This window comes from Phytophthora cinnamomi (genome assembly GCF_018691715.1).
Source record: "Phytophthora cinnamomi strain GKB4 chromosome Unknown Contig22, whole genome shotgun sequence".
NCBI classification, from domain to species: Eukaryota; Oomycota; class Peronosporomycetes; order Peronosporales; family Peronosporaceae; genus Phytophthora; species Phytophthora cinnamomi.
In genome coordinates, this window is record NW_027150955.1 from 582,131 (window position 1) to 606,640 (window position 24,510).

General features: G+C 52.0%; 5 protein-coding genes across 5 annotated transcripts; 1 reads left to right on the plus strand and 4 right to left on the minus strand.

Annotated features, from left to right (window-relative positions):
- Positions 1-1,276: 1,276 nt before the first annotated feature.
- Positions 1,277-2,446, minus strand: IUM83_12098 (Formate dehydrogenase; the record flags this gene model as incomplete). Its single annotated transcript, XM_067936700.1, has 1 exon — positions 1,277-2,446. The coding sequence occupies one exon, from the start codon at positions 2,444-2,446 to the stop codon at positions 1,277-1,279; it is 1,170 nt and encodes a 389-aa protein (XP_067795079.1).
- Positions 2,447-2,821: 375 nt separating this feature from the next.
- Positions 2,822-4,307, minus strand: IUM83_12099 (uncharacterized protein; the record flags this gene model as incomplete). Its single annotated transcript, XM_067936701.1, has 3 exons — positions 2,822-3,607; positions 3,688-3,891; positions 3,963-4,307. The coding sequence occupies 3 exons, from the start codon at positions 4,305-4,307 to the stop codon at positions 2,822-2,824; spliced, it is 1,335 nt and encodes a 444-aa protein (XP_067795080.1).
- Positions 4,308-5,183: 876 nt separating this feature from the next.
- On the plus strand, positions 5,184-6,353 carry IUM83_12100 (Formate dehydrogenase; the record flags this gene model as incomplete). The annotated part of the gene is made up of 1 exon (XM_067936702.1): positions 5,184-6,353. The coding sequence occupies one exon, from the start codon at positions 5,184-5,186 to the stop codon at positions 6,351-6,353; it is 1,170 nt and encodes a 389-aa protein (XP_067795119.1).
- A 3,825-nt stretch (positions 6,354-10,178) lies between these two features.
- On the minus strand, positions 10,179-10,619 carry IUM83_12101 (Leucine-rich repeat and IQ domain-containing protein 4; the record flags this gene model as incomplete). The annotated part of the gene is made up of 1 exon (XM_067936703.1): positions 10,179-10,619. One exon carries the CDS (start codon positions 10,617-10,619, stop codon positions 10,179-10,181), a length of 441 nt encoding a protein of 146 aa, XP_067794948.1.
- Positions 10,620-21,280: 10,661 nt separating this feature from the next.
- Positions 21,281-21,900, minus strand: IUM83_12102 (Major Facilitator Superfamily (MFS); the record flags this gene model as incomplete). Its single annotated transcript, XM_067936704.1, has 2 exons — positions 21,281-21,639; positions 21,723-21,900. The coding sequence occupies 2 exons, from the start codon at positions 21,898-21,900 to the stop codon at positions 21,281-21,283; spliced, it is 537 nt and encodes a 178-aa protein (XP_067795056.1).
- Positions 21,901-24,510: the final 2,610 nt, after the last annotated feature.

Genomic DNA, 24,510 nt, shown 5'->3' on the forward strand with positions numbered 1-24,510 from the left:
TGCTGCAGCAGGACTCAGTTCGTTCACCACAGTATGGGTTCGTGGACATTCAACCAGAGACCCAAGTATCCTGCAGAAATGGGATCCGACTTGAAATCGCGCGTGCTTTTCGCTGTCGAGCGCTGTACCGACCGAATACCATGGACGATTCGGTGGACGTTGTTGTTCCTGGGTACGGGATTTGTACTACAAAGATTGGAGATAATGGAAACATATTCGTGCCGGACATGGTGTGCCCAAGCCTTCCACCCGGTCGGTTCAAGGGTATCAGCTCGCTCACGCTGCACCTCACTCCCCTCGAAAGTGAGACTGCATTGACGCAACTACTGAGTTTGGTTGGGGGAGGAGTTCGAAGCTTATCGCTTGAAAGCCGAGAGAAGGATATGGATCTCTGTGTGTTGGCGACAGTCTGTCCCGAGTTGGAACGTCTCACCTTAAGGTATTATGGCGTTCGTGTGTCTACCCCCAATGAAGCGTTGCGTCAATGGCCGATGAAATCCATATTCATAGATGGTATTGACGACGTGTCTGCCTTGGTGACGTGCTTGACAGACTCTACGCTACAAATGAGAAAAACACTGGTTGACCTGTATGTGCATCCGATGCATCCCGCCCCTGCTTATGCCCAAAATAAAGATCGGCTTAGTGCTTTCGATGGTGATTTCCTCCCAGTGGTGAAGGGAAAGTTTCCAAAGCAGTCAAAAGCTGCGGTGATCAGCGCTGTTAGAAGCAGATGGGACAGTAACTCTTCGACAGGAGCATTGGGCTGCCTGGATGCAAGTGTCTTGAGCCTAATTTTTGTTTTCGCATCAACTCCGGCACAACGGCGGGTTCGCTTGGACAGGTAAGTAGTCCGGAGAAATGTGAGCTGCAGGTAGGACACCAATTCCCAAGAAGGCCGTATTTCTTAATTCATGAATGTATTTCACGTACGTAATAGTTGGGACGGTGTTTTGAAATCACGTACTCGGTATCAGTACATGCTTTGCTGTACATGTACTGCGTAGCTGGTCAATTGCTGCGATCCTACGTCGCCCGACTCTCGTCTGCCTGGAAAACTAGGCGATGGTGACGGGGTTAACCATGGAGTTAGTAGATCAACCTTGGCTACAACGTATGTTACACTTGGTAGTGGCTTCGATCTAAGGGTTTGAAAGACTTGTATTCGCGAAGTACACCCGATGCAGAGCGGACACAAGTCAAAGTCAACCCACGATTAATCTCTGCACCCCACACTACTACGTGCAAGGCAAACCTGCCCGCGTCTGCCGTCTACTTAGAGCGATCCGGAGGTGGCGTCGCCGTGCGTGTAGGAGGGGCTGGTGACCTTGCCGCCCTCGGCGATGAGGTACTCGGGTCGCTGCGGCTTGCCGTCGAAGAAGCGCTCGAGGATCTCCTTGGTGCCGGCCGCGTAGCGCGCCTGCGCGTCCAGCGTCGTGCCCGAGTAGTGCGGCGTCATGGCGTGGCGCGGCATGGCCCGCCACGGGTGGTCGGCGGGCGCCGGCTGCGGGAACCACACGTCGCCGGCGTAGCCCTGGATGTGGCCGCTCTCGACGGCGCGGACGAGCGCGTCCCTGTCCACGATCTTGCCGCGCGCCGTGTTGACGAGGTACGCGCCCTTCTTCATCTTGCCGAGCATGGCGGCGTCGAAGAGGTTCTCGGTCTCCGGGTGCAGCGGGCAGTTGATGGTCACCACGTCGCACTCCTTGACCATGTCCTCCACCGTCGGGTGCCACTTGACGTTCAGTTCCTTCTCGACGTCGGCGGGCAGCCGCACTTTGTCCGTGTAGTGCAGCTTCACGTCGAAGGGCTTGAGGCGCCGCAGGACGCGCAGTCCGATGCGGCCGGCGGCCACCGTGCCCACGTGCTTGGCCTCGAGGTCGTAGGCGTCGTTGGCGATGGCCGCGATGTCCCATTGCCCAGCCACCACCTGCTGGTAGGCGGGCATGTAGTTGCGCACGAGCGAGAGGATCATCATGACGACGTGCTCGGCCACGCTCACGACGTTGGAGCCCGTGACCTCGGCCACCGTGATGTTGCGGTCGCAGGCCGCCGCCAGGTCCACGTGGTCGGAGCCCACGCCCGCCGTGATGGCCAGCTTGAGCTTGGGCGCCTTGGCGATGCGCTCGCGCGTGATGTAGGCCGGCCAGAAGGGCTGCGAGATGACCACGTCGGCGTCGTGCAGGTGGCGCACGAACTCGGACCGGTCGCCGTCCTTGTCGGACGTGACCACGAGCTCGTGGCCGCGCTCCTCGAGGAACTGGCGCAGGCCCAGCTCGTTCTCCACGCAGCCCAAGATGTCGGGGTTGCGCCGGCCGTGCTCGCCGCCCTCGTACAGCGCGCACACGACCTTCATGCGCTTGGGCGCGCTGGCCGTGAAGCTGCGCGTGGTCATGGCGGAGCGCGAGGCCAGGCGCGCGGCGACAAACTGGGCGGAGGCGAACATGGCGAGGTGGTGGCGGGAGGCGGGTGCGGCGCGAGGACTTGGACGCAAATCGCGGAATGACTCGAGTGGCGGCGGTCGATGGTGATCGCGGACACTATCGGAGCTGCTGGCGGGAGGACCAAGTTGAAGTGGCGTGTAGTCAGAGGAGGCGTGAGCCAATGAGAAGCGGTGGCGGCACACATTGACGAGCGCGCGCATAAGCCGTTACCGACTCTTGGCCGACAGTGTACCGCCGAAAAGGCTGGTGGACGAGCGGATCGCCTTGACGGACGTCAGCGGGTAAGCTGTTGTTCTGCTGCAAACTCGACGATGCAATGGGATTCTGGGATGTTTGGACACGGTGTTATCTTCGCACTGACAATTGCTTAAGCTGGCCTAGACCATGGAGAAGTACCTCTCCATCATTGTGTGGTGTAGTGTTTGGATCCACCGCTCTGTGTTTTCGCGCATCTCGTGCCAGCCTGAGAGGGGAATGTCGTACTGAGGATGGTACACCTTGCTGTGCACCCACCGAGTCACCACCACAACTCTCTTTTCCTCGTCGTTGCTTGTTGCGGTCTTCTTTGCACTCGTGCGTCGCTGGATCGGGTAGGAGGTGAGCTCCAGTACAGCGCTGAAGTCCCGGCGAATTCGCTCGTGTGGATGATACGGATTCCTGGCATCCTCGTCGACGAAATCGGCGACGAAAAGTCCGTAGCCGTGTTCATGGCCTGGCTCGGTGCTACCTTCCTCGTAGTGCGAGAAATAGACAGTGTTCGATTCCATTCGCAGCCCGCCGATAGTCGTGGATATAAGGCGGTTTTGGGTGACACCAGGCGCGAAGTTATCGTCGTCCTCGCGGATAGTTACGTTGCCGAGCTTCTCGGATACACAGATCTCGATGCTGCTGAAGTAGCCAAGAAGGATGTCGAAAACCTTCTTGACATGGTTCTCGAACTGCGTCGTAGAGAAGTACGTTGCGTAGAAATCACCGTTTGGTGCCTCGTAACCGTGGTCCTCTCGCATTGGCTTGCATGGGTTGACTCGAGGGAACCGGTCCTTAAGAAAATGAGCACCCGTTTGCAGCGCGTGCATTTTTAGTGCCGTCAAAGTAGTACGTCGCGAAATACTATCCTTCGCCAAACGGATTTCGTTATGAATTGGACTGCCCACACGAATACTCTGTAGCGACAAGCACGAAATTTGTTAATGAAAGAGTTAGTTTCCGTGCTTCATACGTCTTACGTTGTGATCGTGCTTACGAAGAGGGCGTACTCCGACATGAGGGCGTGGAACCTCGTCACCTCGAGCTGTTGCTTCTGAATCGCGCGTCGGAGCACTCGATTCGCGACAGCTGCTTCAGTCGGAGTCTCGCTTCGTGTGGAAGGCTTTAGGGCCCGAGCGTTCAGCTCCTCCATACGACCATGCAGCCCCGCCAGCTCCTTCAGCAGATTTGCGATCTCTTCCTGCACCAATCGATAGCAAATTCATGATTAACCCTCCCACTCTCGGTACGGGACATTCTAGTTGTCCCTACCTTGCGGATGTCGATCGTGGACTTGCGGAATTTGCGTTTGGCTTGCTTCTTTGGCGTCTGCAGCTTCGCATCTTCCGATCCGGTGCTCTCCTTGAGTTCGCGCATGTGGCGGCCCTGCCACTGTCCGCTTCGGCCTGCACTTGCATCTGCTCGAGCTTTTGTGATCGACGGCAGCTTATTCTCTGCGCAAGGCGTCACAGCCTCCCCGAACTCGCCTTCGGACGCGCCGGAGTCGTTCATGGCTGCCAGCCAGCGCGTGGCGGCGTGCGTGACCGAGTCGGACGCAGGTGACATCGACCCAGATCCCGACGTGGCCGACCTGCCGCTTTCGCGTCCGGCGCTCATTCTGGGACAGCTACGACGCGGCGTGGGTTGAGCGTAGTCGCCCGTCTAAGACGCAGTGAACAGCGCTCGGAGCGCTTCGGTAGTGGGAACTTGCATTGCTTAAGCGTCATAGATGTGCTGCTTGGTGTGCCGACATGGCAGTACATGTCGGCAGAGGTCGGCACAGCGAATAATCGGATGATGCGCCAAAGGGGATGAGCAAGATCCACACTTCAAGCAGCTCCTCCAATCGAACGAGGGCAGTAGACGACTGGACTCCAGGCCTGGGCTATTCGTTGTCGGTGAGTTGGGGCGATCAGAGATTGCCCTCAAGCCAAGGACATACTTTCACACGAGATTTTCGGCTGTCTTCAGCTTTTGCGACAACGTCGACTATTGCAGGCTCTGAGATGTAGGTGACCGCAGAGGTGTACAACCACCCAGCAACTTGGGACGCCTTGCGTTGGGCTGACGGAGTTGTTAGCTTTCCCGAGCGAGAGAAAACAATGGCACACGCACAGTCGTCAGCAAGCGTGCATTCGTCAATGCACGCTTGCCGGCGGTTTGAACTCCTGCAGCTAGTGTAAAACAATTGGCCGCCGGCCTCAAACTGTCGGTAAAATGTCGGTTGAGTGATAATCATGTTAGTAATCAGCATCTCTGATTGGCTAAATCGCCCTTGCAAATCACCGGAAGAGACCAGAGCCACTTCAACTTGGACACATCCAATATGGTCCCCACGCTCATTCCGTGCTTGTCATCCCCAGCCTTGGTCTCACGCCACTTCGTCACTCGAGCCTAATTATCCGCAAGAACTCGATCCATTCCGTGATTTGCGTCCAAGTCCTCGCGCCGCACCCACCTCCAGCAGCTCCAGCCTCCCGCCACCTCCTCGCCATGTTCGCCTCCGCCAAGTTTGTCGCCGCGCGCCTGGCCTCGCGCTCCGCCATGACCACGCGCAGCTTCACGGCCAGCGCGCCCAAGCACATGAAGGTCGTGTGCGCGCTGTACGAGGGCGGCGAGCACGGCCGGCGCAACCCCGACATCTTGGGCTGCGTGGAGAACGAGCTGGGCCTGCGCCAGTTCCTCGAGGAGCGCGGCCACGAGCTCGTGGTCACGTCCGACAAGGACGGCGACCGGTCCGAGTTCGTGCGCCACCTGCACGACGCCGACGTGGTCATCTCGCAGCCCTTCTGGCCGGCCTACATCACGCGCGAGCGCATCGCCAAGGCGCCCAAGCTCAAGCTGGCCATCACGGCGGGCGTGGGCTCCGACCACGTGGACCTGGCGGCGGCCTGCGACCGCAACATCACGGTGGCCGAGGTCACGGGCTCCAACGTCGTGAGCGTGGCCGAGCACGTCGTCATGATGATCCTCTCGCTCGTGCGCAACTACATGCCCGCCTACCAGCAGGTGGTGGCTGGGCAATGGGACATCGCGGCCATCGCCAACGACGCCTACGACCTCGAGGCCAAGCACGTGGGCACGGTGGCCGCCGGCCGCATCGGACTGCGCGTCCTGCGGCGCCTCAAGCCCTTCGACGTGAAGCTGCACTACACGGACAAGGTGCGGCTGCCCGCCGACGTCGAGAAGGAACTGAACGTCAAGTGGCACCCGACGGTGGAGGACATGGTCAAGGAGTGCGACGTGGTGACCATCAACTGCCCGCTGCACCCGGAGACCGAGAACCTCTTCGACGCCGCCATGCTCGGCAAGATGAAGAAGGGCGCGTACCTCGTCAACACGGCGCGCGGCAAGATCGTGGACAGGGACGCGCTCGTCCGCGCCGTCGAGAGCGGCCACATCCAGGGCTACGCCGGCGACGTGTGGTTCCCGCAGCCGGCGCCCGCCGACCACCCGTGGCGGGCCATGCCGCGCCACGCCATGACGCCGCACTACTCGGGCACGACGCTGGACGCGCAGGCGCGCTACGCGGCCGGCACCAAGGAGATCCTCGAGCGCTTCTTCGACGGCAAGCCGCAGCGACCCGAGTACCTCATCGCCGAGGGCGGCAAGGTCACCAGCCCCTCCTACACGCACGGCGACGCCACCTCCGGATCGCTCTAAGTAGACGGCAGACGCGGGCAGGTTTGCCTTGCACGTAGTAGTGTGGGGTGCAGAGATTAATCGTGGGTTGGCTTTGACTTGTGTCCGCTCTGCATCGGGTGTACTTCGCGAATACAAGTCTTTCAAACCCTTAGATCGAAGCCACTACCAAGTGTAACATACGTTGTAGCCAAGGTTGATCTACTAACTCCATGGTTAACCCCGTCACCATCGCCTAGTTTTCCAGGCAGACGAGAGTCGGGCGACGTAGGATCGCAGCAATTGACCAGCTACGCAGTACATGTACAGCAAAGCATGTACTGATACCGAGTACGTGATTTCAAAACACCGTCCCAACTATTACGTACGTGAAATACATTCATGAATTAAGAAATACGGCCTTCTTGGGAATTGGTGTCCTACCTGCAGCTCACATTTCTCCGGACTACTTACCTGTCCAAGCGAACCCGCCGTTGTGCCGGAGTTGATGCGAAAACAAAAATTAGGCTCAAGACACTTGCATCCAGGCAGCCCAATGCTCCTGTCGACGAGTTACTGTCCCATCTGCTTCTAACAGCGCTGATCACCGCAGCTTTTGACTGCTTTGGAAACTTTTCCTTCACCACTGGGAGGAAATCACCATCGAAAGCACTAAGCCGATCTTTATTTTGGGCATAAGCAGGGGCGGGATGCATCGGATGCACATACAGGTCAACCAGTGTTTTTCTCATTTGTAGCGTAGAGTCTGTCAAGCACGTCACCAAGGCAGACACGTCGTCAATACCATCTATGAATATGGATTTCATCGGCCATTGACGCAACGCTTCATTGGGGGTAGACACACGAACGCCATAATACCTTAAGGTGAGACTTTCCAACTCGGGACAGACTGTCGCCAACACACAGAGATCCATATCCTTCTCTCGGCTTTCAAGCGATAAGCTTCGAACTCCTCCCCCAACCAAACTCAGTAGTTGCGTCAATGCAGTCTCACTTTCGAGGGGAGTGAGGTGCAGCGTGAGCGACCTGATACCCTTGAACCGACCGGGTGGAAGGCTTGGGCACACCATGTCCGGCACGAATATGTTTCCATTATCTCCAATCTTTGTAGTACAAATCCCGTACCCAGGAACAACAACGTCCACCGAATCGTCCATGGTATTAGGTCGGTACAGCGCTCGACAGCGAAAAGCACGCGCGATTTCAAGTCGGATCCCATTTCTGCAGGATACTTGGGTCTCTGGTTGAATGTCCACGAACCCATACTGTGGTGAACGACCTGAGTCCTGCTGCAGCACCGGCTGTGGGTATTTTCTTGTCAGTACTTCCTTAATCATAGCTACGTCTTCACTGGTCAAGGACGCTCGAATAGATACAGATTCTCTTGATGCACTCGAAGTTCCGCAACACAGTGCGTATGCCAGCCAGGCCCATCGGACAGGCCCCGTCCTTTCTTTAAAGTCTCCTCTGAATAAAATATGCAAACGCGTTGCCGACGATGCCCCGGCCACCGCCGAACACAGTGATGAGTGCGCCTCATGGTTCTCCATGACACAAGTCACGCCCAATAAAGATAAATACTCCGTTTCTTCGATCTTCTTGAATGACGTGTAGTTAATACACAGATATTCAGGAACCCCCTCCACGGTAACATGGTGCGCGAAATCATCGACCCTACTGACAGATTCCAGAACTAGCGATGACAGAGTGGCCTGACACACCGCCGATGTCATTCCCGTGACACTCATTTGTGCAGCAGGGATGTGAATAGTAGCTTCAAGCGCATCTACTTGAATGTGCCGGGACATTTCTTCATTTAAGTGGGTGTCCGAGTGCTGCCATGCCGCCAGACCAACGCAAAATTGAAAATCAAGCGGAACAGTAGTGTCGAAAAACGCCCGCGTTGCTAGCAACGCAGAACTGGGTAGTTCGCGAATTTCCTGAACCCCCGAGATCCGGAGATTCCCAAGCTTACACTCCCAACGCAGCGTGGATAATCTACACAATCGTACCCTGCTCGCTTCATCGATCGCCAATGCTTTCAACTTCTGTATGGCTGCGAAAAAAGCTTGGGAGTACTCCCGCGGATCATCTGGAAACCCGAGCAACTTACCCCACGTGAAAGGCGTCTTGCTGGTGGAGATGACATCTTGATGTGAGAGCGCTCCTTCAAACCAGAACCCCCACTCGGGCCGGCTGTAAGAGCCCGGATAATATGAAAATTCATCCCGATCCTGAGGACACATATAGCTCTCCAGCAATTCGATAAATGCAGCGTTGTGAGTCATCGCAAGGAGGGAGAAAAGTTCGATCGATTCCCGAAGGAGCTGTAACTGCATTCGATCACGGCTAGTTTCTTGGTCAAATGGGATTCGTATCACGAACAAGGTCTGATAATTGTTTGACGGGGTAAGCACTAATGCGCTCACGTTTGGCAAGATAGATCTCCGTTTCCACCATTTCACTAGGTGGCGACACAGGACTGTGTGCCAAGGGGTTAGAAAGTGCCAACTTGTGGCCATTTTCACCCGCACAACGGAATTTGAAAATGGTCAGAATTAATTTCGCACTTACTAGTAGCCATCGGATGATTGCATCCGACAACTGGAATGCGATGCTGTCAATCAATCGAATTACATGTTTCTGAAGAGTTTGCAGGCTTGAGACGTTGACATGGTGATCCAGATGTGTGCTTTCTCGGTACTTCGAGAGGAACGCACATCCAAGCGTGCCATAGCACGTATCTGGCGAGTTATGATCCATCGACTGTAAAGTGTTCTACCAGTCACGAAAGGGATAACACGTGCATGTACAGCGCTGTCTGTCCAGATCGGAGCAACTCCATGCGCATCCGATCCCACATTTTACTGGCAATCGCAATGGTGCTCGGGTTCTGTGTTGCCTCGTGAATGATGTTCACCAAGTATGCTTCCTTGTAGGCTTGCGTCAAACAACGGGCTAACTAGAAGATCGTCGCCGGCCTTGTTCACGACATTTACGAAGTTCACAGACGCTTTTCACACTAGATACCCGAAGTTGAAAATGGCTACGGCCTCGATCATCCGCAAGCACTACAGCGACTTTGCAGTAGCGAAGATGATTCTCGCGGCGGGAGAAAATCCGAGTTCTGCTGGTGTCACCAAACGCATGGAGAGGGTACAGTTTAAAAAAAGGATGGATGAGCGCAGTGCTCCATCTCGCTCCTTTAAAGCGCTAAAGCTTGACCAAGCGGGAGCTAACCTGTTCCAGGACCCGATGCTCGCGTATTGGTTGGGGTTTTTGAACGAGTTTAACAAAATGTCTCCTCGAAAAAAAGCTGAAGCTTTGCCCGTTACGCGCTCAAAACACCGGCTGTAACACAGATTCTCATTCTCCGTGGTACCCGGTTTTCACGAGAAATTATCCGTAAATACGAAGGGCCAAGTCACATTTTGCTCAGCTGAACCCAAGTTTAGTAGTACATAGTAGTAGATTCCCAAGTATGAACCGCACAAGGTGAGCATGGCCGCCTCGTACAGTTTGTCATTCAAAGTTACGCCAAGCTCGTGAATGCGACCTCGCTCTAACTTCGAACGACTGTCTTCGTGAGACCCAGGCGAACATTTATGAGTTTTTAACCAATGCCTCATAGCAAAAAACATTAAAAAAAGCATGCCTGGTGGTATATGTGGCGGCGCCGGCGCCACAAACACTACAGTATTGTTCTCCTGTACTAGTTTGGTTTTGTAGTGTTAAATAGCTGCTAAACTTAGAGGACTTGCCAAGGGTGCATCGCCACCTAAACATCTACAACAGCGTACTCGTTTTAGTTTTTGTATCGACTCAAAGTGCAGTCCATGCAGAACATCAGCCAGAAGGACAAAGGAGGCACGTGCATAGTAGCCGAGAATACTTGTCGTCGAAGAGGAAAGCCACGTCCTCCAGGTTATCCAGAAAGCGTATCATGAGCGCCATCACATTGAATTTGCTGAGCACGCTCACCATGTACGCCTTCTCATCGTCCCACGAGAAAACCGTGGAGCCATTTACCTCGAACCGCTGCCCCAGAAGCTTCCCTGCCAGACGCTTCCCTCTGTCCGAGTTGGCCAAGTGCGGGAACGTATGGTCCAACATTTTCTTGCACATGACGATGTTCGTCTTCGTTGTGTCGATGATGCGGCCGGCCGGACCGTTCTCCAGCCCAGTGACCTGAACCTCGAAGTTGGGCTGCGAGATCGAGACCATCCGCCAGCGCTCGATCATCATCTCCACGCCGTGGTCATCGTCGATGATGACACCCGGAGACATTGTTTTATGCAGGAAATCGCGGTGGGCGCGCGACTCATATACGCGTTCCGAACTCGAACCGACGATGCACCGCTGTGCCACCGGCACATACGCAGTCAAGGCGTAGCGAAAGAGACGGAAATACTCCGTCACCACATTCCACGGACTAGTCCTGGCAATGCCTCGAGGGGCCGTACCGCAGTGCTTTGACTCAAGTTTCTGCACCTTCTCACGGAGGACCTGTACTTCTTCGTCGAGGGCGTCTTCATAGTTTCGAAGCTTGTTCCGGTACCGAATCTGTGTGAGTCGACGACGCTCTCGGTGTGGTTTCAGTGCGTCTTCTGCGTTTAGCTCGCTGTCATTCTGTAGGCGTCGAGAGTTGCGGCCTGTAGTTGACCAATTCGTTCTAGTGTCGGATGCACGACGCAGAGGACGGTTGTCGTTTGGAGAGCTATCGTCGCAGGCAATGGAACACGATTGCTGCGCCTTCGTAGCGATAAGTATCGAGATAATGCTGTATGGATCCTCACCGGGGGGTATCCAAGCTCTTACATCGGATGTCGATCAACGCCTCGGGTAGATCGTAGCAGCACTATTGCCTATGCTACAGGAAAGTGCTGAACTCGTAACAAGGAAACCTGTAAAAAAATGTGAACTTTTAATTTAGAAAAAAAAACTGTAATGGATTTGAAATAGGACACTGCTATGTCAGTACGATACAGTAGTGTAGTCCATCCATCGATTCAACGCAAACGTAACCAAACCAACCAAAAGTGCTGCGACCCCATCTTTTGATGATACGCCGGCTATTTTTTCTATCTTAGTATAGGCTCCTAGGGATCCAGATCCCGATCTGGAGCTCAGAGTCTGAACACAACGCAATTTCCGTTCCGAGTCACGGGAAAATGCACGTCATTTACGCCGTGCTGCTCTCTATGCTGTATATTGTAACGAGCGATGCTTATTCTGACGCGCGTTATGATATTTCTCATTTCCATACCGCGAGTTACGACGAAACCCCGACAACTAGGCTCTTGCGGATTCAAAACGCAGGACCCGACGTGAACGAAGCGAGAGCTGGTGGAATTTCTGCCTTTATTAAGAAGGCAAAGGCATTTGTCATACCGTCGACAGTTTCCACAAAGAAACTCGAAGCTTGGTTGAAGAGCGGGAAATCGATCGACGATGTGTTTATACGGCTGAAACTAAACCAAGCAAACGACAAGATCTTTGAGCAGCCGCAGTTTATGTTGTGGGTGAAGTACGCTGATGGATTAGCTTCGAAAACCGAGAAGGAAGTATCGACAATCACGACCCTGAGAGCTCAGTATGGCGATGTCGCACTGGCGAAAATGCTGCAAGCAGCATCAAAGATGGAACGGACAAAAGAAATCGGTAGAAGGCTCGAAGCGTCTCGTTGAAGCGACCAAGAAGGCAGGAAGCATGACGGATATTGCAAAGAGAATCGAGGCAGCGCAAATTCAATTGTGGCTGAGCAGAAAGCAAACCCCAGACGATTTTGCGCTCTGGACATCAGCTTTGAGCCACTTTAATAACGATCTTCAACACTGGACGAATGGAGCTGCACATGCGGAAGGATCAAATTACAGAGCGGATTTGTCTCCCCACAAGGGACTACACCCACGAAGGGCGACAGCTTGCAGACGACGCAAACGAGCGGAGGCAGGAACTTTGTATTAGAAGTCGTTAGAGTAACTAAGTGACTACAATACAAACCAAAAAAAAAAAAAAGACGACGTCTTCAAACTGCTGAATCTGGACACCGCAGGGGACGACGTTCTTGCAAGTCCACTTTTGAACACTTTGGCGAACTATGCGAATGCTTTCCACTTGGAATACCCGGACAAGAAAACGATACTGATCGCATTACTTACGGCTTATTACGGCGACGAGGCTGTGAGCAAGATGATTGAAGCAGCAAAGAAGGTCGAGGCGACGAAGAATATAGCCACTGACTTGGAAGAAGCACATATCCAGCAGTGGTTAAGAGCCAGAGAAACTCCAGGTAGTGTTTTTTCGCTGCTGAATCTAGAACAGTGGAGCATTGCTTTTTCTCGTACCCCTGACTAGCTGAGGTGTGACGAGCGCTCTGGGAACCATGGAGCGTTTAATAAGGTTTGCCTGGTATGATGTGGGAATAACAACAGCCAGGCTGTTGCACTTCCCAGAAAAAATTCGGACTTATTACACGATTGCTGGTGATAAACCTTTTCTTACGCATCCATCGGCTACGTTTTATTACATGAGGATATATCGCATTACATAGGAATAATTCTATTATCGACAGCTCCTTTCAATGCCATCAATAATTTGGTGTCATTTCTGGCAGCAGTAGATAATATCTAAACCGAAGATTATTCGGTTTTGCAATCCTTTCAAGTGTTTCTATACTACACGCGTAATGCGGCGGGGCCAGTAATCCTTGTTTTGTTCTTGCTACAAAGTCTTACTACATAATAGATAAACAGCAGTAAGCTGTCGGAATACGCTGTCGGCATCCAACTTGAGGAAGTGGAGATCAATCCGGAGGAAGATCAGTTTTCCGATGGGTGGTAAAATCTGGAGGCACAGTGGTAGCTATTGGTAGTCGAAGCCGAGCGCAGCGAGTGTCGGAACTCACTTTTCATTTTGCATCGACGTGCGAAACCCGCCTCACCACGCCCTCGACCTTGCCCGAGGCAATACAAAACAATTTGCCCCCTAGCTGGACGCGTGAGGAAACGAGCAAGTTCATGAAATCAATTACTAGAGAAAGCTGTCTCAACCAGTGAATGGTGATCAGTGGTAACCGATAAGGAGCAGATTTAGTGGCTGACGCTGACAGGCCTATGAACCTGTCCACATGACGAAGTAAACCCAACGGTAAATTAACAGAGAACGACAGCCCTTACTATGGATGACCAGGCTCGCTTCACGGTCGAAGTATAGTGCGCAGTGTCGTCTGATCTCAGGTTATCTATGCGCGACTCATGACTATTGTCCTAGCTTGTACGGCCTTACCACTGACATGCAACGATTTCTCCCGTCCTATCAACACATAAAAATACATTTCGCTTCATGCATGGTGTTTGAGCGAGACCGGCACCTGATGCCGCAGTACACCGCGCACGGGAATCGTGTTAGCTACTTGAGTCACCTAGGTTAAGTATTACAACTAAGCCCTCGCCTAATTAACTTGAGTATGCTTCCGGCTCAGTGCTCATTTTATAGATGATAACAACAAAACTGAAGGAAATCGCACCAATACATCGCTTTATTCCGATAATCTGGCCGCCAGGCCAATTACTAAAGTAGCTTTGAAGACCGAGAAAGGAAATCGATTCAAAATGAGATGCTTAGTGTCCGGATTAAAAGCGGTCGTAAATCATTTTTGGGAACTGTATGAGCGGCGATTTTTACTGGGATAGAAAGCGACCTGGGCTTGTCGAACAAATTTTATTCCCGTTCTTTCTCGGGATTTTGGTCTGGAATAAATGCTGCAGGAATCGCTCCACTCTAAAAGTCTGGCCGCCGTCAAATGAAGATTTCGCAGAGCCCTAGTTACTAGTACGTCCGTCTCGCAAACCTCGTAACAAAAAATTAACAAAATCTACAATAGAATTGCCCATTGACCGTCGCTCTCGTCGACTCTGTTGCACAGAGTGGTCACTAAACAAGAATAAAGTGACATTTTAAACGTAGCAAAACGCAAGAAAGGAGTAGCATTGAAGAATAAGCCTATCTTAGAGTGCTGAAGGAGGGATCCTCAAGCAGATGGGTTAATCAAGCGCCCGCCCGCTGAAGTAGCAAACGATTCGTCGAATACAAAAGCTCCATCCTCGAGGTTGCCAAGACAGCCTATAATTGGCGACACTAGGTCTGCTTTGTGTTGTACGCTCAGTATGCAGTTGTGATCGTCGTCCCACTCGAAATACGCGGTGCCCGAAACCACAAATCGCTGCCCACTAATTTTTGACGCAAGTTGTCGTCCTCTTTCTGACTTCGCCAGGTTCGGAAACACGTGATGCAGCATGTTTTCGCACACGACGAGCCCGATCTTGTTGGTAACGATGACGGAGCTGTTGGGGCCATTCTCAAGACGGACCATCTCAACCTCAAAATTTGGTTGTGACATGGTGACAATTCGCCAGTGCTTCAGAATCGCTTCCACCCCACACCCTTGCTCGACAATCACGTTTGGTGCCATTGTGGCATGCAGGAAATTTCGGTGCGCGTGTGACTCGTACACATTGTGATTGCTGGAGAAATTGACGCGCTTGGACATTGGAACATACGCCGACATAGCGAAACGGAAAAGGCGGAAATACTCCGCCACCACACCGAACGGGGTCGTGTTCACAATATTGCGAGGAGCGTTGCACCGGTGTTGCAACTCGAGCTTGCGCACTTCGTCACGAAGGAGTCGCACTTCCTCCTCGAGGGCATCGGATCGAATCTGGGCCTTCTTCCGGTAGCGAATTTGTGTCAGCCGTCGGCGCTCTCGGAGAGTATCCATGGTGTTTCTTGCATTAATATAACGATCGTTTCCACGGTTTGATACGGTGTGTGTTGCAGCCGAGGGCCCCTCTTCCGTCTCAGGAGCAACATGTGAAGCACGCGTTCGCTGGAGGCGGTTGTTGTGGTAGGGACTTGGTTCAGTGCCAAAGTTAGTATGGTGTTCCCATCTTTGGATAGTTGGCCGAGCGCTGTCTTCGAGTGGAGTTGCTAATGTATCAACAAACTGCGCGTGGGGCAGTCGTGGTAATGGTCTGGAGCGTTCGTGCGCTTTGCCGATCACATTGTTGCTGAGCTGGTGGTTGTTAGGTGGGAAAAGTTTGCGGTCTGTCATGGGTTACTTGCTGGAACTTGAGAAGGGTCGTCGACGAAGCGAAAAACGAAAGTGAACCTGTTGTATAACATGCTGGGGCTCCCTATGGGAGAGGCCATAACGAAAACCGCGACACATCACGTGGCCAAATCCGAAGACGACGGACAGCTGCGGCGACTGGCTCACATGTCAGGGTTTGGTTGAGCCACATACAGTAATGCGGACGTACAGTTTCAACACAGGTTGTTCTATCAAGAACAACCAGCACCGCCTTGCAGGTGGCTATAGTACTGCCTCATACAAATTCCTGGTCATATAATTTGTAAGAGGATAGTATTAGTATATAATTTTGTATGGGACTAGTGTCCATAAGGCCTGGCAGAGTCGGTCGGTGCAAAACTGCGCGTGTTAGCGCAAAACAACTCTTTATCTGTGTTTCTCGCAATGCTAGGCCAAACCACACATTAAAATAATAAAAATTGACAGAGTTACGGCGACTTTTAGGAGTATCCATAAATTCCCCTGGACAGATATTTTCTGGGAGTCCCAGACCTGTCACCGATTCCTGCAGGAATCGCTCCACTTATATGCATGTGCATGCTGGATCCATCGGAACCAAACATATCCTTCGGTGGTGTGTGTTAGGTTACGCGTGGTGCACGTAGAAAGCTATACTGTTCGAGGAGGGATGCTGATACTGTAAGCGTACTGTGTGGTGGGGATTGATTGTTTACATGTTAGAAATGTAATCATGAGAGAGTCTCTGGGGACGTCAAGCGAAGCGCAAATTCAAGTACAGTCTTTTGCCTGAATAAAGAACAGGTAGAAGCTGATAACCTTCTGTTTCTGATGTTACTGAAGTTGTAGCCACTTGCACTGCTACAAGAAGGGTTCAACTTGGGATTCCGCCAATTAGATGGTATCTACAACGATTCCGCCAATCACAGACCGCAAACCGAGGACATCGACACCAGTCTGCTTAGTAAGGCTGATATCAGCTTCATTCTCAATTAACATAATTTAGTTTTTTGCTGTTTTCGAGGCTCAAGCATTTTGCCTGTATAGTCCGATGATCTTGGGCTTTGAATATATATCAGGTGTTCTTTATTCAGGCAAAAGACTGTACCAACTTGTTTTCCATTTGTGATATCATCTGCTGAAACCAAGCCTGTGGAATAGTGCGTATCTGGCGAGTTACGACCCACCGACTCTACAGCGCTCTACCAGTCACGAAAGGGATAGCACGTGCATGTAGAGCGTTGTCTGTCCAGATCGGAGCAATTCCATGCGCATCTGATCTCACATTTTACTAGAAATCGCACTGGTGCTCGGGTTCAGTGTTGCCTCGTGAATGACGTTCACCAAGTCTGCTTCCTTGTAGGCTTGCATCAAAACGGACAAAGCTTCATCCTTTTTTCGAGGAAACACCTTGTTAAACTCGTTCATAAACTCCTACCAATACACGAGCATCGGGTCCTGGAACAAGTTAGCTCCCGCTTGGTCAAGCTTTAGCGCTTTAAAGGAGTGAGAGTGCTCATCCATCCATTTTTTTAACAGGGCATTCTTCATGCGTTTGGCGACACCAGCAGAACTCGGATTTTCTCCCGCTGCGAGAATAATCTTCGCTACTGCAAAGTCGCTGTAGTGCTTGCGGATGATCGCGACAGTAGCCATTTTCAACTTTGGGAATCTAGTGTGAAAAGCGTCTGTGAACTTTGTAAATGTCGTGTTTCCTTAATCGTCTAGATCTGTGGCGGGGGCAAATGGATGTTTGTTTGGTTCGCCATTAAGGGCGTGGTGAGGCGGGTGTCTGTGATCAAAAACCTAAGTGAGACCTTGCTGTAGTCTCGTGCCCTCCTCGTTAGCTGACTATAGACATTCGTCCTGGGATCTTACCACTACGGAAAACTGATCATCCTCCGGATTGATCCACAAACAACGGGCAAACTAGAAGATCGTCGCCGGCCTTGTCTAGATTCAGCAGCGCAATAACACTACCTGGAGTTTCCCTGGCTCATAACCACATCTGGATTTGTTCTTCTTCCAAGTTAGTGGCTATATTCTCTGTTACTTCGGCCTTCTTTGCTGCTTCAATCATCATGCTCACAACCTCGTCCCCGTAATAAGCCATAAGTAATGCGATCAGTGTCGTTTTCTCGTCAGGGTATTCCAAGTGGAAAGCATTCGTATAGTTCGTGTAACGCGGTTACATGGAATAGTGACCCTGACACTATTCAGGGATGGCTACAAAAGGTCACTCCCCTGAGTAGTGACAATGTAGGGTTGAGAGCCAACCGATACATTTTTAGGGCGAAGACCCTTATAATCATGGACTCTGTTTTATGGATTTGTGTGTAGTACATTACTCTGATTTACATTCAGATTTACGTTTTTATGAAGGGACTTATCAGTTTTGAGAAAGGGTTAGGTGTACAATTTAGAATCTTGTCTACTAGAGACCGTTTTTTGCAAAACAACTCTGTCTATGCAGTGTTGGCATTTTTACTTTTACATTTTTACATTTTTACTGAAAAAGGCCTTAAAACGCGCTTTAAAACATTTTTGTGGGGATTTTTTTATATTGTTGACGTAAAAAAGATTTGGTTGAAGTGACACACTCAATTCCGCAACGAGAAGCAGCCTGCCTAACAAGAACGCCTCTCATTCGAGCCTACATGGCCGCTTGCTGAAAAACAAATCTTTTGGTGCCTGCTGTTGGAGTTTCAAGCTGAAGCCTTGTTTCCTGATACATTTGTGGCACTGATGTCATTTAGGCGGTTACTCGTGTTTTTGAACGCTCGGTGTGGAGTTTCCGGTGCCGTGCCACATCGCCACATCTTTGGGGCCCGCGTCCTAGATGAATATGCAGACCTACATTCCATCGAGCAGCGAGATAACGTTAGATCAATCCAGAATCGAAGTGGAGGGAGGGTGAATTTTCTATCTGACGTCTGGGAGACTATTGTCAAGATGCATGTACTGGGCTGCATGGTCTCGTTATTTGGTCGAGTAATGACTTATGGTTTGAGGCCCGCCGGTGCCGTCACGACGGTATTGCAATTGCGCAGCAAATGGAGGGAGTACTTGAGGAGCTACTTGCATCGGAATGGAGAGTGGGTGCAGTTGTGACGGACAATGCTGGTCAATGTGGCCGTGCGCGACGCGTTTTGGCGCTTCGGTACCCAAACATCGCGTTTGTGCATTGTTTTGCTCACGAAGTCAATAACCTAGTCAAATCCGTCCTTAGAACGGTATTTAAACAGGTTTCGGCGGATGCCGCAGGTGTTGCTAGTTTCTTGAACACTTCGACTTCAAAATGGCGGGTGCGAGCTGCTAAGGCGATGGACAAGCGGTATGGAGATCATCTTGCCATTTTTACGCAGTGTGAAACTAGGTGGAACTCAATGCAGGCATGCTTTGCGTCCCTCCTTCGTGCTCGAGGTGCTCTAGAGGATATGGTCTTCTCGTATCGGAACAGCCGCGAGTTAACGGACAAACTCCGTGTTCTCGGTGACGTTGAGTTTTGGACAAAGTTGCAGAGCGCGGAAAAAATCGTTCGTCCTTTGTGCGCCGCCTCATTTCGTCTTCAAAGGGATGAAAACACGGTTGCTGATGTTGTTGTTTCATTCATGGAGATTTACCGTGGCTTTGCTTCGACTGAGCTTAGAGACCCGTTAACTGAGCTAGTGGAAGCTCGCTGGAACGCATGCGAGCAGCCTCTATTTATCTTAGGGTTTTTCCTACATCCTATGTTCGTGGTGCAAGCAAGAAAGTTTCCTTCAACAGTGATCACTGATCTCGCAGCTGTGTGTCAATTTGCGCAGTATTACTACCGTCGGTTTGTGGGCAGTGATGATAGTGGGCTCCGTGGTGAAATGTTCAAATGGATCCAAGGAACTTCCACGACATCGCACAGGGAAGACTTTGACGAAGATTTGGTGTTGATGTTTTGGGAGTACGAAAAAGCGTCGAAGCAAAACAGCAAGCCTCCGTCACTTGCACTTACGATCCTGTCCATTGCTGTTAATACTGCAACCTGTGAGCGCCTATTTAGTGAGCTTGCTCTCATTCTGACGCCAAAACGGAACCGCATGGCAATCGAAAATGTAGTGGGCCTACTTTGACTCACTACTTTAGCTTACACGTCGCGCTACGTGTATGAGGAAGCGTAGGAGTTTATTAATAATTTGTATTAATTATACTTGAGTCCACAAGTATAATATACATCAAATAAAACACCAAGTAGCTAGTTTAAGGTAAAATGAGAACTGTATTGTTTGTGACTTGATCTTCCTCCTAAATCTGCAAAAAAAAAATTATTTATGAAAGGGGTTGACAGCGGCTGGCTGTCAGAGCCCCACCAATATGCACGTCTCTAATTGGTAGAAAGACGCTGCTTTCTACCAATAGGATCTTTGGGTAGGTGTGGACCACTCATTGTGGTGGCCCTCTTCAATGTATCCATTGGTGTGCCTTTCACCAATGTGAGGAAGTATCTAAAACCTTTAACAGATATTTATCTGTTAAACCATAAGTGACAAATGTCATGCACAAGTGACCGTTGTCATGCACAAGTGACTGTTGTCACTTGTGTGTGTAACCCCGTTACAGAAAAGACTATGAAGCACCAGATAATGCGTCAACACGTTCGTGAAAAAAATCGCCGAGAAAAAGTGTCGTCAATGAGTTCAAAGAAGCTACTGAGAACGATAGACTCACGGGAACGACCGAGCATTGCCACGCCGCAAAATTCAGCCCGCTCTACTCCCGCCCACACTACTCCAGCTCGCGCTACTCCAGCTCCCGCTACTCCAGCTCGCGCTACTATAGCTCGTGCTACGTCACCTCGCGCGGCTTCTGCTCGCGCTACTCCACCTCGCGCTGCTCCTGCTCGTGCTAGTCCAGCCAACGCAGTAACGTCACAAGCTCGAACCCTTGGCTGTGAGTCTTGCAATTGCTGTACGTCTCCTAACCGGAATGACCAACGTCACCTCCCGTCGACGCCATTGGCGCGGGTTCTGTTCTCCGAGCTTGCCGCTCATGCACCATGCGGCGTTGGTCCGATGGATTTGGACACGTCGTTGCGTCCATTTGATTCACCACCCACTGATTCGCGTACTACTGAAAATCCTCGCCCGACACCTACATCTGATCATGCTGTTGATAATCTGATTGCTGAACTCGACACAGTTGTTCTCAGTTACAGACAGCTAGATGAGTATCTGGAGCACTTTGACTGGGAGGAAATAGGTGAATACGGAGACGGAGACTATTGGGCTGTGGAGTAACATATTGGAGACACCTAGAACTTCTTCTAGTAGAAGCTCTTCAGCTTCCAGCAGCAATGCAAATGGCGGTGGTACGAGTGCTGAAGCAGGTACAAGTGTTGGTAGCGGCACTAGCGGCTGTGATGCGGTCAAAACGGTGGAAACCCAAGTGGGGGTGGTGCCACGGATAGTGCGCACAGCAGCGCTGGAAATGGCACATCATTCGCAACGACAAGGCTTGGGTCACATGCGGATCCTATTGCAGCAGCGAACCGACGGTCTTATCCTCTTGACAACGACCCATGCTTTCCACAAGAGAAATGCTACACAGGAATCCGCACACGAAAGACAAGCCTGGCATCGCTGGTAACACATGCCTAATAACACGCAGCAGGCGGCACCAATCGTAAGCTGTGGCTCGCAGCTTGCTTTGCAGAGTTGATTTAAGTGTACTAGCAGCGATTCAACTCTGCATGTCAAGTTGATCTGCAACTATATTCCAAGTACTCAATACATGTCGTGTTGACAGTTAAGTGAGCGATCCGTACATACGACGAATACAGCTCCAGGTCGTGCGCATTCGTGAACTAGTTTGATAGCAGCCAGGATAGTAGCAGGGTACGTTCGTCGAACCGGTCGACGGCAAGCCCGATGGACGGCGCGAACACCTCGAACAGGTGCGAGACGCTGCTCACCACGCCAGCCTTGCCGATCGAGTAGTCGTACCTCTGGAACATGTAGCTGGGACTCACGTGCTGGAACTTGTTGATGAAGTTGACGTGAAGCAGCCCGATGACCCAAGACATCTGTGAGAAGCTCTGCACGTACTTGCACGGAATCAGCTTGGCGTGCGCGTGTGGCTTGCGCCAGCGGTGCTTCTGGCGCTTCTTGTCGGCGTAGTCCTTGTGCCAGTCCAGGCTCGGCTCCAGCGCTTCCTCGCTGACCACTGCGATACGCTTCAGGTTCAAAGTATTGTGCCACACCAGCACACTCACGAGTGCCGATAGCACGCACATGAGCACGCCGTACCACAGCGCCTGCACGTAGCCGCCGAAGTAGAGCGCGATGGGGCCACCTTCGCCTTGGTCAGCATCTTGGACACGTTTGGGATGGCCACGCTCACGTCAATGGCGAACGTCAGCTCCTTATTGCGGAACCACGACGCGATGAAGACACGCGCCTGTGTACGCCGCCATTGGGCTTGCAAGCTTGTTGTGCCGCCCCCATGAGCCGCTGCAGGACTTCGCGCTCGCACTGAGGCACTCTGATAGCCGTGACCTGAGATATCCAGCCTAATTCTACGTTTTTAATAGGGGTTTTACATTTTTACATGGGTTTCCACTTAATTTAAGTAAAAAGGCACGTAAAAAGCCACCACTGGTTTACGAACATTGTAGAGTGGGACACTTTTGCTGAAAGTGTTGTACCCTTGCGCCAACTGAACCGGCGACAGTGACCAGATGACGTTAACGCAAGGTTCGAAGTTATTAAAAAGCAAAATACGCCTTCACTATAGGGGTCCACGGAAATGGCTTAAATCGCTAAATTTAGCACAATTGAAGGTCTGTTAAGACCGCTTAATAGGTCCTGATTTATAAAAAAAACAGCAATTCTTAATATATCTCGTAAAAACGTCGCGGCGGAAAAAGTAGGCGTAAAACGTCTGCGGCTGCTGCGAGGGGCTACCGTCGTGCAAGCTGGGCACTACGACTGAGGTGCGTCACTGTGCAACCTGCTCCAGGGAGGAGGGGTTGCGGCGGAGTCCTGCCAGTTCGTGTAGGCCTATCATTTCCACCGCGACAGCGCCTTGCATCAGCGAATGATTAGACCCATCAGAGACGACATCAGAATTGTATACGGCTTGAGCGACAAGAGTAACCCGATACATGTAGGAGCCGCGGTAGATCCCGAGTGCTCTTGCGTCACGCGACACCGTAACACGCTACAGCCACATATTACAAAGTACGCACCGCTAAGCCGCTCGCTGCCCCCTCCTTTGACAGACCGTTGCTTCCCTCCGCACGTCGGTTTCGTCATCATTTTCGCCATGGCGGGGATGATGTTCGGGGAATGTGAGGGGCGTCGCCCAAAAATAGGTGTCCACATATTTTGAGGTGTCGCCCCATCAAGCAACACGTATTCGTGATTCTCCACTAGTATATAGGATAAACTATAGGGAACTTTGGATTTGTATGCAGGCCAAATTTGTACTAACCTATAAATACACTCAGTCTTAGATCTACCGTACTTCTGATCAGTCGGTCTCCTTAGGCCAGGGACACGTGAACTGCCGTTAACTCAGAGTTTGTATACTCTCGTTAGCACACTTCCTCTGTGCAAGGTGCTCGTGTGGCCCCCGTCACACTTGGTAGCATTTGTAGTCAATCCTACACCTACGCGGTAGATTGGAGTACCTGAATCCTCTGTGGTCTCAACGAGTGAGCCAAGATAGATAGAAGTGAGTTTCCTCACTTGAACGACTCGCAGTTCGAGCCAGTTCGGAAGATGACAGGCATCTTTGGAATAGATGCTCTGCGTAGCTTAGCGGCATCGACGCCGGCTGAGCAGGTCGAGCGCATCAGCGCGTTCGACACCTACGAGCAAGGGCTCATTGCCCATGTTCAGGGGCTGCAGGCTCCCGCAGCCGCGCCGAAGCGGGTGCAACCAAAGCCGTTGAGGCTGAAGGTACACCCCTATGAAGGGAAGGATGGTGAGAACCTCCACTTCTGGGTCCGAGAGGTCGAGCTCGCGATGGACGCGGCTCTCGTCTCGGACGAGCGACTCTGTGTCGCTTTGGCGCTTTCCAACCTTAGCGGTCGCGCTAAGAGTTGGGCGTATACGCGCGAAACGAAAACCCGGGATGCTTTGCATCATGGTCCCAGCTCAGTGAGCAGCTGCGAGCCACGTTCCTTATGGCGAACTATGAGTATCGCCAGCGCTCGCGCTTCCTCGCCTGCAAACAAGGAAGGCACGGGCTGCACGAGTACATACAAGAAACGAGAGTACTCACAGCCTCGCTGGCGGGAACGCCCCTGCCCGAACACATCAAGGTGACCGTGTTCATGAATGGTCTATGTGTTGGCCCAGCCCGCACACAGCCGTTCCAGGTGCAAGCATGCACTATGGAGGAGGCGATACAGATCGCCCTCCAGGAGGAGTATAGCCACAAACAGGCTCGTACCCCCGCCACGGTATGGCGAAGCAACCCTGTACCGGGTGGTGCGCCGAATGGTGGTTCCGGCAATGGAACCTCCAATGGGCCAGTGTACCGGGATACGGTCATCCCATGAGAATCTTGATCGATTCTAGGGTGTCAAAGAATTTTCCGCGCCGCCAGACAGTCGCACTCAACCGCGACAGTTATGCCGATGCTCTACGTGGCAGCAAATGCAACGGGCCGGTCTCCGTAAGGCTAGCCGACGGTACTCTGGTAGAAATACCTCGGGTCCACCTGGACCTGGCTATCAAGTTCGAAGACTTTGACAGCAAGGAGCCGTTCTTTGTCCTAGACATGGACAAGTACGACTTGATCATTGGTATGCCGTGGTTAGAGAAACGCGAGCCTTGGATCGATTGGGGCGGCAAGACCATTGGGGGTAAGCCGTCCCCCGCGCTCTGACAGAGCTTTGGTGAGTCATGTGCCCACCTCTGGCAGAAGCTGGGGCGCACGTGAGATCCGCCAGGGCGCAACAGCGGCCAAAATGTTAATTGGGATCGTCGAGACTGACGGTGACTCCGAAGGTGACCGAGCCGACTTGGTTCCGGGTGTGGGGGTGGCAGACGGCACCTGCCATCTAACTTAGATCCACATCCGGGT